Raw genomic sequence first — 18,595 nt, forward strand, 5'->3', positions numbered from 1 at the left:
GGGCGGCTAGGATCTGGAACCAACTTCCAAGAGAAGTGGTGCAGGCTCCTACCCTGGGGGTCTTTAAGAGGAGGCTAGATGTACACCTTGCTGGGGTCGTTTGACCCCAGCACTCTTTCCTGCCATGGCAGGGGTCAGACTCGATGATCTGCTCAGGTCCCTTCCGACCCTACAAACTATGAAACACATTTTGGAGCTGCATTTTGGAGGATGCAGGATTTAGTATTTAGAACAAAGATCTGTGGACAGCCTAGGGAAGGTGTGAACTCTCCATCACTGGAGGTGTCCAAGAAGAGACTGGACAAGCATTGGTCAGTGATGATCTAGGTGTAGCGAAGCCTGTGTTCTTCTATGGGAATTTCCCAGGCTTGAGTTTTGCTGGTTGCCACACAGGGCCAGGAGGGACTCCTGCTGCTATGTGTGTCAGGGTGCTTTTAAGCCTCCTCAGAGGCATTGGGTTTCGGCTGCAGCCCAGGACTGGGACATAAACCTAGAGGTTCCCGGCTAGAGGGTCTTGGCCCTCTGCTCAGGGTCAGACTGATGCTATATTTGGGGTCAGGAAGGAATTTTACCCCATGGTCCTATTGATACCGACTGGGGTGGAGGGTTGCCTTCCTCTGCAGCTAGAGGAACGACCTCTACCTGGGACCTCTTGAGCATATATTAACCACCTTTAGAGCAGCAGGATGTAGGTCTCCCTGCTTTACCTGTGCTAGGCTCAGGGGTGATATCTTGTGTTGCATCAGGGTTGACCACGTGGTTTTACTAAGAAGCTAGACAATGGATTTACACAGGATGTTTTGGATAGGACTGATTCTGCCTCAGGCAAGGAGCTGGACTGGATGGTCTCGAGAGGTCCCTTCCACCCAACTTCTCTAGGATTCCAGGCAGAGCACAAGGGAAAATGTATTTTCATGGCACAGGAAATTCCCACCCTGTTACCCAGACTGGAGCAAAGCTGGAACGCCGTGCACATCACAGAACAAAATGCTCCTGAATGTCAGACGCATCCTGCCTGCAGCTTGTCTCCATGCGCCACACTCAGGTGACTCCCCCATCACGCTGGAGCTGTGGCCAAGAGAGACCCAGGTGCTCCATGGCAAAGACCAAGATCGTGATGGAGGCAAACTGCAACTCCCAGGAGGCATCAGGGAAGTGTAGGTGAACACGATGCTGCCTCAGAACAGAGTTGTAGCCTAGTCCAGCGAGCTCGACTGTTCCAAGTTGCCCCAAGCTTCCCCAAATGACATCTCATTTTGTTTTCCATATGAGAAACTGGGGGTGGGGGATTGAGAATAAATAGCAGGAGCCTCTGGTCACTCTGGAACTGAGCTGCTGCTTCTCTCTGGGCTCCCAGCTATTGTATGGGCCAGGTTTAGACCAAACCCAGCAGTACGGGAAGGACCTTCACCTCTATGTTCTTGCAGGTGCCTTGCAAGCGACCGATGAAGGCTTGGATCCCATCGTTGGCAGCAACAAGGGCTCCGATCCCATCCGTCAGCTCGGTCTGTGGGCAAGGGTGGTGAGAGTTAAGCATCAAGAGCATCCCCTGCTTCAATCCCAAGGGGGTAGAGATGGTCCCTGTTCCTCAGAGCCTGCTATTACTTCCTCACTCACATCTCTGCTGCCAACTGGGACCTTTCTGAGCCCTGCTCCCGAGCACCGGCATCCTCTGCAGGAGTTGAACTCCTGCATTCATGGGAAAAAGGGGACAGTACCATCACTGTCTGTGCAGTAGCCTGAGCACTTCTGCAGCGGGCCGCTTCTACATCCTCACCGCTGGCATGGACATCCTCCTCATCCAGCCCCTACGACCACCAGCCAAACAATCCCCAGCCCTGCCCAGCTAGCTGTCACATGCTCTGTTCATGGATCCCCCTCCCATGTGTACGGTCAGGCTCTGAATTTCTACCTAGGGGCAGGCCGCAGGAAACCCTGACTAATCCCAGCTGGGGACCTCTTGCTTGACTTCGACTTAGCCTTGACCATAGCCATAACCTCTCCTGGCCTCAGCTCTACCGCCTAAGGGAAGGCCCCCCAGCCTCACAGGGATGCTAGGAAACCTAATGGGCAGTGAGCACCTTTGGAGAAAGGCATTGACATGGCCTCACATGCCCATGCCAGTCTCTGCTTGCTCCTGCCCCAGGTCCTGGGCAGTCCCACACAGCAGGCTAAATGGCAATGCCAAGCCCTGCACCTGATCCTGGAGAGAGGAGCTGGAAGAGTTGTCGCTGCACTGGCATGCTCATATCAGCCTGCCAGCAGTGCTGAGAGCCTCAGCAGGGCCTAGCGGGCGGCTCCATAGAAATGCAATCCTTACTTCCCCCAACCAAGCTGGGCGCCCCCATGGCTCATCCCAGGGAGGGACCGACCTTCTGCTGCATGTAGATGTCAGACAGGGGTGCAACCTCACAGTCTTTGTGCTCCCCAAAGACCTTGCACAGGGAGCAGGTGGGAACCCGGCACGTCACACAGTAGATGTTGATCCGCTCCTCCTCATGCTCCTCACACCGTGGCTGCTCCGTTTTTAGCAGGGGCCTGGAGCTGGACAGGGGGAGGAGGGAGAGGTGTTAAGATCCTCTTGGGGGGTCTTTATAGAAGATCAGGTCAGGCTGGGTGTAAGCACCACCTGCTACATGCACCTCCCAAGAGGCTGCCCGTGCTCTTACTCCACAACAGCAGTGGAGGCAGGAAGCCCAGAGACTTGGGCTCCAGTCTCACCATTGCACTCACTACCATGCAAGCCAGGGCTGATCCCTGAACCCCTGCTCCCAGCCCCTCACTGGCCTGCTTGTGCTGTAAGCTTTTTGGGGCAAGAACCTTCTCGAACCACAGATCCATGCAGCCTCAGCAATAGAGCACGTGTGTAAATGACCCTTTCTTGCTCAAGCAGTACAGGCCATCCACAGGCTCTGGGCGAGATCCATTGCCTCAAGGCCCAAAAATAAGTTTCCCCTTCTCTTTGTGGGTTTTGGCGGGGGGGAGACAGCACGGCTGAGAGAAAGGGACCTAGATCTGCTTCTCCTTATGAGCATCACTCAGAGACTTCCAGCCTCTCACGTGCAAGCCCACAGAGGGCCAGGGGGCTCTGGAGACTCCTGTGGACACCAAGTGACGCCTGACAAGGAAGCCTGTCAGCTTTCAAAGGGAGAGTTGGCCTGATGGATTTATAAACTGAGCACATTCATTCTGGACCCCTACCTGCATCAACATGGGGCCAGAGCAGCACCTGTCAGGGTCTGCGGGGTCAAGCTTGGAGAGATCAGACACCTTTGCTAAAGAACAGAGCTACAAATGCAGACAAGCAAGCAGCTGTCTAGAGATTGTGCCTCACTGGAGCTCTGCAAAGCACACAGAGACCACTAGCAGCTAAATACTGCCTTCATGGATACACATCCTTGCTGACTGCAGCCAGCACCATAGCGAGGGATGAACTATGAAACTATGGATCCTTTCCATCCTGGGGGAACCAACCTGTTAGGGCACCTGGCCGACTCCTGTTTGTAAATGTCAATGATATTCTCAACGAGCAGGTTCCTCTGCAGGCCGTAGATACCGTGTCGGTCCAAGACCACTTCATGGCGACAGGACGGGCAGCGAAACCTGCCTGCGGACCCCAGGGTTGTCCCACGAGACTAAAAGGTGAGATATCTCCATCAGTGCTCTGAAGGGGGAGGGGGCTTAGATGGACACAGGCTGGTTTGGGCCTTAAGCGACCTGAAAAGCAGGAACCTAGCCTTGCAGGAAGGTATCAGGGACGGGGAGGCTTTTAAAGGGAGCTCTAAACATGAGTTCCCAGGGCAGGAGCGAAGCATAAAGGCAAGGCAATTTATAGCTCAAGGGCAGGTGATGGAGGTCCCCCAGGACAGGAGTGTGGCTGCAATAAGAACATGCATCAGCTCTCCACTATGCAGAGCTGTCTGCAGAAGACTCAAGGAGACAGCCCTGGCACGGCTGCACCTGAAAACCCCCCTCTTGAAATCCTAGCGCATCGTGTTTCACTCTCCCCAGTTCACCCCAGTCAAACCAAGAATCTCCCCCTCCAGTGGGATCAACCTCAAAGGCCACCCACTGGATGGAGAGCACCTTGGCTCTGAAACCTACTCCCAGCACAGCCTTGGGCACACCACATCTCCAGGCCCCCATGTCCCAGGCTTCAATGCAAAGGGCCACAGGTTGTTATACAAGCCCGATATCGAACTGAGGTGTGCCATCAACACCTATGAATCCTCTCTTATAATGCCCATATCACCACTGCCCTTAATATCTAGCTACACCTCCTCCACTTGTGCACCAAGGGTCCCAGGCCTTCTTGCTTCAAAAGGCATTTCTTATTTGGGGATATGCCTTTATCCACATTTTAGAGGTTCTTTCAGCACGAACCACGCCACAGCCCCAGGAAGTGGGAGTCCTTGCACCTCCAGCTGCAGAGATACTCGGCCCACTTCTGGTGAGATGGCCCCTTTGTTACCTCCCTCGCCAAGTCCCCTTCCCAGAGAGAGCACTTCATGTCTCTGTGCCTCTAAAAGTGTAGCAACCCTTTAACAAGAGGATAGCAAGATGCAGTAGCTGTGTCCCCCCGAGTCCTAACTTCCAGCTTGCACTGCCTGAGCCTTGATGGTGGGGGCAGAGGTAACCTGTTTTAGAATGGAGAAATGGGAGAGACAGGGAAGAAAAGAGGATCCTCCTGTCCCTTACAGGAGCTGAGGAGACAGATCCATTAATGCTTAGGCGATCCCACTGGACAGTGGGAGCCATTGTTGCCCCAACATTTGCACTACCAGGACAGTCATATGGGGGAATTAATCCCCTTTTCAGACTCTTGAACATGGGGGTTAGTAGAGGCCAGAGCACCTTCTAGGGCAGTCCCTTGTCCTGCTCAATCCACAGAGCTGTGCTCCAAACCAGCTGGAGCTCCCTCCCGGCACAGCAAGGGCAGAGTCCTCGGGATTCATTGATCTGATCAAGAAAAGCTTTAAACATTTCTTACCAGGATAACAGAAGAGATACTGCCACTCACCTGAAAGATGTCATTGGCACACTTCCGGCACAGGTTGTGCTGGCAGGGTAGAATCACCACCGGCTTGGTGAACACCTCCAAGCAAATGGGACAGATGAGCTGCCTCTCCAGGCTGTCCATGGTGTGGTGGTCTCTTGGGTAGGATTTGTATTCCATTGGGAGAGGCATAAGGAAGCTGATCCACCCCACCCCACCCCAACCCGGCAGCACTTGAACAACAGAACAAGGGAGTGCTGCTGGCTGGTTCTCCCTCAGTCACCGACTGCAAGGCTGAGGGAAGGCACCGGGAGATGGTGGAGGGAAGCAGGATGTCACGAGTCACATGCTGAATGCAGCTGTTGGCTTGTGGTCTCCAGAGGCCTAGTTCAGCCCCTTGGTAAGACTCCAGATATTTGATAGCAGAAGCCCTCTCTCTCTCTCTCTCATGTTACTGTTACAGGTCCTGTGACTCTCTAGAGGGAAAGGAGGATCACTCAGCCTGAGCTCACAGCCCTCCCTGGGTGTGTCATCCAGCACAGCCTGTGTGTTTAAGTGCTGAGGGACACTAGTGTTTTTAATCAGATCCTCCACAGCTGGGACCCACACCCTTCAGGCAGCGAGGGAGCATGCTGAAGGAGGGGAGGGGTGCATTTACACAGCATCTAGTTTAACAGGGTCTTGCACTGTCTGCGACCTTTGATGATGCTGCAATATAAACCCACAATCGTTTGAGGAACTGGGGACTGTTGCAAGTAAAGAGAAAGCTCTGCTGCTTGATTGAGTTAAGGGAAAGGTTACTTAATGGCTTCTTTCCCAAAGGACCAAAAGCCTTGAAGGGCAGGATAAATCTTGCACTAGACTTGCTAATGATTTCAATGGCAGGAGCATGCGCAGCAAGGACAGTCCAGCAGTTAAGGGCACTAGGTTACAAGCTAGGAGATCTACCTTCAGGCCCTGTTAGGCCAGACTCCCCTGGACCTTGGAAAGTCAGAGGGGCTTCACTGCCTCCATCTCCAGTGGCAGAAAGAGGATAACAGCTATTCTGACCTCACTGTAATATACATATTCCTGCAACATGTAAAGACTAAGATGCCAATGCAATGGCAAAAGGAGCCAAAGTGGCCAAGACAGGAAGAGGGCATGTAGCCTTCCTGGGGTTACCAGGATGGTCTCCCATAAGTGTTCCCTTCTGATTATAATGCCTATCTGAGCCCAAGCAGTCAGTGTAGTAGAGGCGATCTTTTATTAGACCAACTAGACAGTTGAAAAAAAAAAAAAATCAAAAATTTTGTTTGCAAGCTTTTGGGTACACGTGCCCTTCCTCAGGCACAGGAGACTGCAAAGAATGTAAAATTTCTCCCAGGTAGAAATGAAAATTCATATTAAACAGGAGAAGAGTTGGAGCAGTCTATTTACCTCAAAGGTATCTGTCTGACAGCAAGCAGGATGCTGAGTTATGCTTTGTTCTTGTTAAGATGTGTCATATTACCCAAGTGCCCAAGCCAACACTTCCATCACCAGTTCTCACATATGAAACCATCTTAACAAGAACGAAGCATAATTCAGCATCCTGCTTGCTATCAGACACCTTTGAGGTAAATAGACTGCTCCAATTTTTCTCCTGTACAATATGAATTTTCATTTCTACCTGGGAGAAATTTTACAATCTTTGCACTCTCCTAGGCCTGAGGAAGGCTGTGTATGCCCGAAAGCTTGTAAATAAAGAAACATTTTGTTTGAAACTATCAGTTGGTTTAATAAACGATATCACCTCTACCACACTGACTGCTTGTACTTTTAGACCAACACAGCTACAACCTTATCTCTGAGCCCCCCAAAAACAGAAACATTTCAAAATAAGTGTTCTTGTATTTTCATAAAAGCTAAAGCCTCTGCAACCATCAGTGAGTCTGAATGCCAGATTCCCCTTCCACCTCTGCTCAAAGCTGAAGCTTACCTGCTTCCCCAGTCCCTTCTCAGTAAGGTCAGCCAAGCACAGGGAGGAGATCTTCATGGCATGAGCAAGTGTTCATAGAATATTACACTAACAGGTGGCTCCTTTCACTTGTGAACCAGCACGTGCACCTGAGTATAAAAGAAAAAGCAGCAATTGCAATAAGTAGGTACCTCAGTGTAACCTGTTGGGAAGAGTCTGTGAATGTCAAACTGTTTTCAGGCCCTAGATATTTTTCTATCCTCAAATGTCAAAGCAAGAAGTGAATGTCCAAATACAGCTGTTTTAAAGGAAAAGCAGGCTCAAACAGATACATCTGCATTGAAAACATTTATTTTACAACAGTGGTTTCAGATAATTTAGCAATCTTTATTTTAGTTTATATTCAGACATACAGTACACAAATTATCATGCTAAAACATAAAATAATTCCTTCTGCTTTAACCACATGTATGTACAGGAGCTCAGTAGTATCGAGTGTTACAATCCACAAAGTTCAGACAGCCACATCTACTTACATACAATTCAAAGTATGGTCCTTTTGTAACATAACAAAATATATATATGTCTATATATAAATTGCTCTTCAGATGCATTTATACTTTGATTGTTTTTACAACAGCTAACTTTGTTTGAAAACAAGGGCTTTCCCCCTGCCCAACCAGAAATGAAACAGTGCAAATGCAAAACGCATTCTCATTCCAACTTCAGCTCCCACAGGCTTCAGAGGCCCCCATCACAACACCCATAGTGAACTCCTGATCTCAGGGCCTTGCTCACATGCAAAACAAATACAAACCACCTTGGATGGCTGTGATAACACAAACCAAATACCCCACCACCAACCCAAAAAGTGGGAGAGGAAGGGGGCTGTGGTGGAATGAATGCGACGACAGCAACCAGCTTGAGTGGCACACATCTACCAAACAAGGAAGCTTCAAGTGTTTGGAGCTTGGCAAATTTCAAAGTTCACCTACAGCAACAGACACAAATAAGTCTCAAACATTGAAATAATAATAACAAAGAGCCTCTCTTTGATCCCTATAGGCCTCCAAGTTTGTGCTGATTGCCATTAGCAAAGAGAAGGACCATGTGTGTGCTCTACACATGGGCTTAGTGCTGGGTAGGCAACAGCTTCTGGAACGCAAGGCCCCAGCAGGGCCAGCTGGCCTTCTCTAGCCAATCTGACTAGAAGTAATTTTGGGGGCCACAATCCTTGTGCCTTCGTAAGCCACCAGTCCCATGCCACCCGTTGGAATTCAGGCTGTAAGGAATCCAAAATGGGCAACTGGCCCAGACAGTGCAAAGGCACCTCGTTAGTCAAGATCCAATCCTTCTAGCAAGGAGGGAAGACTTTGGGAACCCCATGAATGGAGGGGATTTCTTTTTTCTTTCTTTTTTTGCCTTGCAAGTGGCGTGGCTCTCCTAGTCAAACATAATACCTATCTATTTATACACCAGGCTTCCCTCCATTGTTTTCTTCCTGTCACTCACCGACAGACCTAGTTCTTTTTTCCTGCAGCTGAAAGGCAAAAGTTGCAGTTCTGGGCACACACAATCAACTCCTTTGGCTTGTCTGGCTGAGAGCTCAGAGAAGTAGTGCAGGGGCCAAATTTCAAGTTTGACCACCAAAAACAACCCAGCAGCTAGTACTAGGTGCATACCTGTTGTATAAATATATACATATGCGCACGCACACATACACTATTGCAATCCCAAACATAAGGTTTTGCACCTCGCTTTATGAACTACATTAAGTCCCCCACTGCACGGGGTACGATGTAGTCAAAACCAGTATGGGGGAAGGAAAGGAGTAAGTATTCCATTATACCTCTAACAATTAGTAAATTGATAGCATTGAAGATCTCCCTACATACTGGCTCCTACAAATAGAAATGGTTCCAGGAATGGCCCTTGCCCCCCTTGCTACAGTTGGCTTTTCTCTCCTTCATTTTAAGAAAAAAAAGTGTAGAAGTTCAAACTGGCTCCACCCTGTCTCTTATGGGACAGGGAGTTGATCAGAGTTCGATAGGACATCAAGTCTTTTGGAAGCCACTGCTGTACATAAAAAAGTACGCTAAGCAAGCATCCACAAACTACGCGGACACATTCACATTGCTGGTTGTGGGGAAAAAAAAGGAGTGGGAAAGAGCCATTCACTGCTGAGAATGCAACTCTTCGGGTAAAGTCTCTCTAAACAAACAAACAATCTCCAGCATTTCCCCATTGAAAAATATATAATTATGCAGGTAACAATGGCATTTCATTTTCAAAGAACTTGCAAAATTACAGTTTGGCCTGTGCAGACAAGACAGAGCTGCCCTAATAGCTTTACCTTGTAAAGAAAGCACCTTCTTGAAATGGATCAGGGACTTCATTCTTGGAGAGGCTTAGGGAGCGTTTAAAAATCCCCAAATGCAGCATGTAAAGCAATCCATTCTCACAGGCCTTGAACACTGGGAAGTTTTTCCCTGCCATTTTCCCTTCCCAGAATAGTCAACAAAATTAAACTTTCCAAACTATCACAGGTACTTTTTTCAAGGTTTATAAGCGGTTTTTGGAGCAATGGTTCACTACAAACTAGATGATTCCCACCACAGCAGGAAGCAGCGGTATTTCAAGCATGTTATGTTGATACGGACATTACGCTATTAAAATCTGCATGGCGGGTTAGGGTTTCAGTACTCTGGCTCAAGGATTAATGAAAGCAAAATAGCATCCAGAACTGTTAGCCAGATACAGGAACTGCTAAGCGACCTAACCAGTTTACCTAGCAAGAATCCCTTGCAAAAACTGAGCCTTTATCCTGTTGCACGGAGCAGGGAAAACTGCGGCACAAACTTGTTTCCTAAATTGTTTGGAAACATCAAGAACAGTGAAGAGCACCAGATATACACTAGGGGCACAGACTAGTTAAGGAAAGAGGGCAGCTCATGGCCAGCGTACACTACAATTACTCAATAAAAGCACGCTCGAGTCCCACCACTCTATGCAATGTAGCCACACTAACTGGAACAGGGACAATTTTCAACCTTGACCTGATTATGGCTGTAGATTATACAGACTCTGGCACAACAGGGTTTAAGCAGCATAGTCCCTCTATCATTGCACTGTTGCGATACGTAATAACTCCTTCTAATACCACACCAATGCCCTCTAGGCCAGTTTTTCTATTCGTACCGCAGGCTGTGTACATATAAATTTCAGAGTGCCACATTATAAAGAATGTTATGAGCACTAATATCTAAAGCAGTTTAAAAATGTTACAAACCTAAAAATAAGACTAAAAAGACGATATGGCTCCAAAACATCATTGCATGGAATTAGCAGAAACCTATGTAACATCAGATGCCAGGAAGACGTTTACCTACACAACTTTATATACAAGATAAGTAGTTAACTTCCTATATACGTTACCAATGAAGTTCAGCTGGAATTAAAGAACTGGTGCAATGCCCCTTGGCCCACTTCAAGGGTAGTGTTTGACTTGTACCGTTCGCTACACCAGCCCAGGTTTGGGCAATTCCACATCAGGAGAAAGGATGGGCATAGGAAATCCAGCACCAGCTACACCTATGGCGACCTTTCCATACGGCTGCCTGGCTGCAATCAGCCATGGAGCAGCAAGCTTTCCTTCCTTTTGCTTTGTTACAAATCTTATGGCTGGTCAGGATTTTGAACAATATTTCAGAGTGACATCAGTGGTCCTTCCAATCCCCTAGGCTCCCTCAAATACGCTACACAGGTACCAAAGCCTTATGCTTACATCTGTTAGGACAGTTACTAAACTTCCTAAATTTAGACCTTGGGAGACTTGGAAAAGAAACAACCGTCTTGTATGCATTCAACTTGGGCTTTTTTTTCCTTTTCTTTTTTAATTAATTATGACAATACACAGAACAAAGAATAATGTTCAGGCTTAGAGACAGTGTCTTAGAAGGAAACATTCTGCAGACAAATCAGGGGACCCCCAGGCCCTCCAAGTCATTTCTGGGTTCACGAGGACACTGCAGTCCCTTAAACTCAAGCTCAAAAGTGCTGGTAGTTCCTCAGTACATAAGACTTTTAACCAAGGAACTGTGACCTTGCAACCTTATTTGTATTCACTGGCATTTAATTTGGCCATTTTGCAACTATAAAGTGCAAGTTGTTTTAGAGCTCAGGATGTTTCAAAACAGTCCCCATGTCAACTCAAAATAAACGTAGTGCTAACCTTCAAGTTTTCCATTTAAAAAAAAGTTTTACGTAAAGAAGCTCTGTGTAACTGTTTATTATATAAACTGAGAAGTCTGTTAAAACAAAGGAAGGGCCGACACTCCAAGATAATAGTCACTTGAAAAATATTTAACATGTCAACTCAGGAAGACTACCCAGGCAGACTTAATTAGAGACATTTACAGTTTGGAAATAATCTGAAAATTCAGTCCATCCGTCCCTCCCCTCTCAAGTCCAAATTCAAAAGTTTTGGTGTTCCCTTTACATTAATCACCACTAGCTTGACAAATCTTGTTGTACAACCTGCTGATTTACTGGTTCCACAGCCATCTACAGTAAGCGTTGAAAGGAAACCATCACTACTTGAACCTGAGTCTTTGCAGATAATTAAAAGAAGAAACTAATTTTAAACTGGATAATCAACTACAGAAAATGGTTATTTGTTTGATTTCTTTAAACAGCGTAGTGTATTTTGTTTTTTTTAAAGTCACAATGGGATGAAACTATAGAATTTGACTTTCCAAGTTAAATTTCACAATTTGAAGACTCCTTTGTATTTGATGGTAGGAAAGATTTCTCCCTACAACAGTGTTTACCAGGAATGAAGTAAAAGTTGCTTATAACAGACTGCAGGCAAGTCTAGACACCTCACCTGCATTTAATCCCCATGCTGTAAACTCCTCAGGACATCACTGATGCAACTGAAGCACTCTGGTGATTAAGAAATAGTGTCTAGGATCTCCAAACAAATTCTTCGGACCAGCTCCCTGAAGTAGTAAGTTGCAGGTTCTCACAATAAGCGACAATTCAAAAGGAACCAATGTCTTACATCAGGAGACCACGAAATAGGGAAGGAAGAGTATTTGGAAGCATACTGCATGCCGAAATAGTCTTTCCATCATTTCACCAGCCCACACCTATCATCTATGCTCTTTTACATGGCCTGGTAAAGGAACAGTTAATTTTTCACAAGCATTCACTGACCTGTACAGACCATAAAAGACAACTTTGACCAGAAGGGTCTAGGGAATCAAGTTCGCTTGTAAAATCCTAATGCACTCCAATGTGGAATACAGCTATAAGAACAGGTTTCAGGTAGACTTTATACAAGGTCATTGCAGTGCTAGTTTTGATCTGAAAAATATACTTCTCCATTTCAAGAAGTTAAATAAAGGCCTTGGTTATAAGAGGGCCTAAGGCCAGACTGTGACTGACCCTCTCAGCTGCAAGGTATTTTTTTTGTCCCTACTCCAATGCTAAATACTGAAACCAAAGCATAAGCATCTTCCAATAAATCACAGGTTGCCCATGACATGAGCACGTGAAGAACTTTCAACTTTTAAGCAAGTGCAGCAGAGAGCAAAATTACTTCAGTGGCTGTACTCATTAAGTGCATTTCAGATTCTTTTCTGATACCACACCATGATGCAAATACTCCAAAGCACATTTCCGCTGGCTCTGTACAGACTCATACGCACTGTATGTGAGCCAGTGGCTATGAAGAAGCAGAAGTCTGCTTTTTGAACAGCCTCAGATTTAGCATGGAGAGTTAACATTTTTCCAACCAGATATTAGGCAGGATTTGGAACCAGAAATGAAGTAACCTCTTTTTATCTTTAGTACACAAATGTCAGAGTGAAAAATATTTCCAGAGACGTTTTCTGTATGTGGATGTCACGCAAGCGACGACTGTCCTGAATGCAGAAACCATCCTAGGGTAGACTGATCGTAGTGTTCTTTGCCCGGCCATGGCAAGAGATCCTAGCTCATTTGGTGGGTTCCTTCTTGTACAGGCCGGAAGGGACAGTGGGAAAAAGTGTTTTGTACTATGCAGAAACGAAACTCCTTTGCTTTGCAGCAATAAAGAGCTCCAAAGGGAATACCGGCTGTAGGTCATTTTGCACGGCCTCACCAGAAGGTTGAGAGAAATGAGAAGAGGCAAATGAAAAAAAGTGGGGTAGGATTAAGAGAAGAAAAGAAAAGGGAGCGTAACCAAGTGCTAAAACATTCCCAGGTGTAAATCTACTAGCTGCTACCCTATGTCCCGTTCAGCATTTTCTAAAATGAGACCTGTTAAACCCTCAAAATATCAGCACTCCAGCTACAGAGTAAACATTTCTGTGACAGCTGAACAAACCTAAAGTTCATTTATGATAACGTAAACCACAGTTTCAAAACACTATTCAAACATTATTTGGTTTCAAAACAGTACAGGAAACTTTTCAATAGCTTCCACAATAATTACCTGAGGAAAAAGAAAAACACTGAAGTAAACACAGTCTATGTGCAAACTATTATACAAACCTAATGCAAAATAAAGGGTTTTGTTCTTAAATAGCCTTGGAAGTAGTCCACAAAACAGTTCATGAAAGCGTTAAAGGGACACTGCCAATTTAATATTTTTAAAACAGGTAGGGGCATTCATTTTTATGCACTGCATCTTAGACTACTACCATTTTATAAATCTCATTTGATTTCTACATTAATGCCTTCCCCACTTCCCACAATTCATTCACACAGGCAGTGAAAATGGACTATTTAGTTTCACTTTAAGATTCTCAAGCATTAGTAAAAGGCTGCAATATTTTATTACAATGTATACATTGCAGGGGGAATGTTTTTGTTTTTATTTCAAGCGAAACCTGCTTAAACCCCAAAATGCCTAAAAATTGTTCCATTCATATTTGGCTTTTGTAACAACTATATTTAGGGTCTATGCGATCAGAGAACACCTCTGCATGAGGTATGCATGAGGAGCTCTTCACCAATATACTGTCTGCAGAATAAAAATAAAAACCACCCAAGAGGGAGGATTTGCAAGGCAGTTTTGTTTTGGCTGAAAGCCAGCATTAAAGACAATTCCTGCCCTGCAGCCTTGGCATTTTTTGGTTCTTTGCATCGTAAACTGGCTTAGAGAGAGGTGCAGGGAGAGAAGGAAAGGGTTAAAGCCAAAGATCTAAAGATTTTTGTTGCACTCACATAAAAAAAAACAAGGAATCCTTTGAGGTCTTCATAGTTCAGTTGTATGGAAGCGTGGCGGCTTCTGTGTGACTGATTTAACTTTTCTTTTTTAAAAAATGTCCCATTTGAGGCTGGTACCACTACTTAAAATGCAGAACGTCTCCATCATACTCTGAATGTGATAACTCCTCAATACATTACACCACAGACATTTAACATAAACTCCATACATGCTATAAAAATGAAAAGGAAACGAATGAAACCATAACTAAACTGCTTTAAATACTGCATGCTACAGCACTTCATGTATCATCAAGATACGACACTGAAGGTGACAAAAGGCTGAAGGGATTACAAAATATTCTCGGCAGGTTGGAAGCTGCCTTCTTACAGTGGCAGAACTTTTCCCTCCCCGTTTTCTATTTCTAATGTTCATGATTCTAGTGTTGAGTTGGCCATGTATTTATTGATCCACTCTAATTGCAGTGTTTCCTTAACTTAGTTAAATCCATCAGTATGGTAGCTGGGGTGAGAGTCAGCTGTGAGTTGGGTTGTCTCTGTAGCTGACGCCGGCTGTATCACAATAGGCGTTTCTGATGCCTCTGAAAAGTAAAGACAAAGTTTTACTGCACTGGGGGGAAAGTTTCCAATTATCTTTCACAATCAGTCTGCAATCAGATTTGCCTGCAAACTTACTGCCAACACAGCTCCACACACATTTTCAAGCATTACCTTAATTCATTATCCTTCAGCCTGAGCTCAAATCACATGAACTTCTGCAGTTTAGGTACGACTTTTAGCCGTAATTCACTCCTGACCGCTCAGAAGTGTGTTTAGCTGAACAGCACATGGAACCATACAAAAAAATAACATGTAATTTATTTTCAGTGTCAACAGCTACCAGGACTTTTGGCTGATCTCTGTAGGATAAGCAGCCACCTGGTACTTTCTGTTCCTCTCTCAGGGCCTAGAAGAGGCAAGGCAGGCATTGCTGCCATTCTACAGAAGGAAGCTGCAAAGCAAGCACTGCTCATCTTCACTCCACCTCACCATCATTCCAGGAAATATGGAATCTAAAGGCATGGGAAGCTTCAAGGAGTCAAACAGGATTTGACCAGTCCATGCTTAACTTCATGTGTAAGTAGGAGGATTACAGGCTTTATTCTGCAATCATAACAGCTAAAACCAATTTTAAAATGAAAGAGCAGATGCTGCATTAGTAAACAAATTAAACTTACTTGTCGGGGGAAAGTTGCTATTTCCCACGTCTTAACTTCCTACTGTTGAGATAAAGGGTCACAAGAATCCAACTGGTTTTGCTACTTTAAAAAACTCCCCTTGCCAATGAGCAAATTTTAATGATTCAGTCTCCTCCGCCCCACACAGTTCAATACGGCCCTTAAACAATGGCTACCTTTTAGTGTCTGTATACCTACAACACATGTACTCTATCATGGGGGGAGGGGAAAAAAAAAAAAAATCAATAATTCATCAAATATCTCCTCTTCCCTGCCAACTACAGGTTTCAATGGTCTCTAAAACTAGACACTGTATTCAATACGCTACTGGCTTATAAGCTATGTTGAATACTTAAAGAGTTATTGGCTATCCTAAACAGCCCTATGAGTTCTCCACCTACCCCTTTCGTCCGACTGTAACTGAGCCTCCAAATCTTCTGGGGAGACATAAAAATCCTGTTCTTCGCCTTCAGGAGGTTTAGGTTTACACTTTCCACAGCAACAGTTACAGCAGCAACACAGACAGCAACAGCAGTAACAGCCTGTGATGAGCCCACAGAACATGAACAGTGCCTGTAGGAAAGGAAGGGAAAGATACACACATATAAATTGCATCTTTTTGTTAAACGGGATGATTCCCATCACCTAACCCAGACCTCCCATTACCACAGAAGAGAGCTGTTTAAAACAGGTTAGTCGTTAAATAGCTGGCAGGCTGCTTTGGACATAGAGAGCATTACTGAAACAAAATTAATACAAAATATGAATATGCAATGCATTATTTCCCTACTAAGACAGCAGCCTTTAACATCTGTTCCCAGTATGAACACTAGCATGAAAAAAAAAGTAGCCAGAAAAACAGTATTCTCTAGAGGCCCATCTACTTAAACAGATCTTTTGGGAGAAAGCCTGGGGCCAGGATACAAAGGGAAGGAACAAAACAACTTAAAATTAGGAACATCTTGCTTAGAGCTGCTAATTTCCTCCTAATAAAACTGCTGAAAACTTGGGGTACTGCAACCTACCATTTGAGCTGCATCCTTCAAAAAAGGAAGAGTTGAAGGAGCATCTATACTGCAATCCAGACGGTGTGACAGCTGCTCATGAAGACAAACCTGAGGTCACTTTATCTAGCTCTGTTACAGGCAGTGGTCTGGCTATGGCATCAGGGGCTCCAGCCACCAAGTACCTACTAAGGATCCCAGACCAGGTATATCTGAGTTTCAGTTATATTGTGGATTATAGACTTTGCTCACTCTCACCCAAGGCCTGTGCTGTACATACCAGCACCTACTGGTAGCAAAATGGAATGCTTTTTGCATAGCTATGCTGGAAGTTGTTTTTTGTGTGTGGGGGGGGGGGTTTAGTTAGACAATTAGCTGATATATCACAGTAATAACTATTTTCGTCCTCCAAAGAAATAAGGAGATGGAAGAGGTGCTGCCAAGTAACAAGGCATATATGCCTATGGCTGAATCATCGGGACTGGGGAAGAGTCTGAATCAGTCATAAAATGAAGGTAAATAATGTCAGCGTGAGCTCAGGTAATTGTGGTGTCATACTTTAGACAGCAGCACAACTCCTAAGTAATTCAAGTTACTCATGACATATTTATGTACAATTTAAAAATCATCCTTCCCCCAAAGCACAAGTGATTTACAGATTTTGGATTACTCACTTTCTTCTAAACTCTTCAGCCTCAAAGGTGGTAAAAACCCCACGTTTTCATCCCAGGGAAACAGCAGAGTGCAGCAGTATAAACATAACTCCAGTAAAGAGTTATGAGTTCTGGCACATCCTGTTCCCACATACCCTCCACATAGCTTTTACAACTCACGTTCAGTGTGTGTACAAGGCCATGTAGGAGAGTTTGTAAGAAGGCACAAGGTGCTGTGCCATTTAGTACACTGATGATATTCAGCTCTGCTGCCGTCACATCAAAAATGACTAGGTGCAGCAGAATCAGAGCTTTAGTTCACTTACCTTTGCCCACCAGCTGGACAGAACGAAGTATGTATTCACATTCTCCTCTCCAAACTGCTCCGCTACATACAGACCCAAGGAGCCATACTTGTCATATATGTTTCGTTTTGTGGCATCAGTCAATATTGCATGTGCATTGTTGATCTCTTTAAATTTTTCTGCAGCCTCTGGATTATCTGGGTTCTTATCAGGATGATATTTCAGTGCAAGTTTCCTGTGAAGCAGGAGGGAAGAAGGAAAGGCACTATCTTATATTCTGGGATGAGCTTTTTTGATCTAGTTCATCTCAGTACTGTAGGTAGATGGCCTGTCTGTCAGTTAAAGGGGTGTCAAGCTTACCACACTGGATCTGGACCATGGGGCTCCTTGAGGGCAGGATCCAGACCAGGGCATGCAGCAGCAGTGACAGTAACAACTCTGGCTCTGACCCAAGACACGTGTAGCAGCTTGTGCCAAATGCCCCACGTTGGAGTCAAAGCTGCCACAACCAGCACATCTTGTGCTGCAGTGACAGCTCTAGCTCCAACACAGGGCATGCAGCAGTGAGGCTGACAGCCAAGGAAGTAGAGCCATGTCTGTTGAAATAGGTGAGGTAGATGAAGGGCAACTGGGGCTGTGTCAGCCCTCGCTCACCCTACTGCTGCCAATCACCATGCCCACTGGATTCTGTGGCAGACCAGTCCCAACCCCCCAACCACACCCCCACAATTTCCAGTGGCCCAACCCACAGTCCAGCAAGCCAGATAGAATGGTTCTGTCAGCAGGATCCAGCCCACAGGACGTATGACACCTCTGGTCTATTCAATGAAACAGACCCTTCAGCCTCAGGTAAGAGATTTTATACAGCTGGGGTTCCCCTTATCTCTACTGTCCCATTTCCTTGTTGATATTCACATAAATAATAACAAAAAGCCATTCTCACTAGCAAACCTAGCTCAAGGGCCTGTTTCCATATTGCTGGAGTTGACTCTCAAGATCCCTGTTCAAAAATGGAAGTTTTCCTATTAGCTCATCTGTTCCAGTGATTTATGGCAGCATAACCTGGGGAGGCCAAGCAGGGCACATGCCACACATGCTGCTTAGGTTGAGAGCTGCCAGACAGATGGGGGAAGAAGGGCTTCACTATGCCTGTAGGAAGCAGCCAATGCAGACAACGTGCATCAAAGAGTGCAACGCATTCCAAGTATCGTGAATGGTAGCGAGACCAAAACAGAAAGTCAGTCCCAAATTTTAATTAGGGGAATG

General features: G+C 45.6%; 2 protein-coding genes across 8 annotated transcripts in view; both read right to left on the reverse strand.

Moving 5' to 3' along the window:
• Positions 1 to 5,326, reverse strand: part of LOC109318862 (tripartite motif-containing protein 54-like) — an 11,808-nt gene extending 6,482 nt beyond the window's left edge. For both annotated transcript variants that reach the window (XM_019548292.1, XM_019548291.1), the window contains exons 1-4: positions 5,021 to 5,326; positions 3,475 to 3,635; positions 2,373 to 2,544; positions 1,412 to 1,507 (exon numbers count right to left, since the gene is read on the reverse strand). In XM_019548292.1, the coding sequence (XP_019403837.1) occupies positions 1,412 to 1,507; positions 2,373 to 2,544; positions 3,475 to 3,635; positions 5,021 to 5,188 (597 nt within the window). In that variant the 5' untranslated portion in view covers positions 5,189 to 5,326. The remainder of the gene's footprint in view (positions 1 to 1,411; positions 1,508 to 2,372; positions 2,545 to 3,474; positions 3,636 to 5,020) is intronic.
• Positions 5,327 to 7,270: 1,944 nt separating this feature from the next.
• The window catches only part of DNAJC5 (DnaJ heat shock protein family (Hsp40) member C5), a 41,047-nt gene continuing 29,722 nt past the window's right edge, over positions 7,271 to 18,595 (reverse strand). For all 6 annotated transcript variants that reach the window (XM_019548293.1, XM_019548295.1, XM_019548298.1 and 3 more), the window contains 3 exons: positions 17,351 to 17,564; positions 15,769 to 15,940; positions 7,271 to 14,731 (listed from right to left, as the gene is read on the reverse strand). In XM_019548293.1, the coding sequence (XP_019403838.1) occupies positions 14,628 to 14,731; positions 15,769 to 15,940; positions 17,351 to 17,564 (490 nt within the window). In that variant the 3' untranslated portion in view covers positions 7,271 to 14,627. The remainder of the gene's footprint in view (positions 14,732 to 15,768; positions 15,941 to 17,350; positions 17,565 to 18,595) is intronic.

This window comes from Crocodylus porosus, unplaced genomic scaffold, assembly GCF_001723895.1.
Source record: "Crocodylus porosus isolate Cpor-Errol unplaced genomic scaffold, CroPor_comp1, whole genome shotgun sequence".
Taxonomy (NCBI): Eukaryota; Metazoa; Chordata; order Crocodylia; family Crocodylidae; genus Crocodylus; species Crocodylus porosus.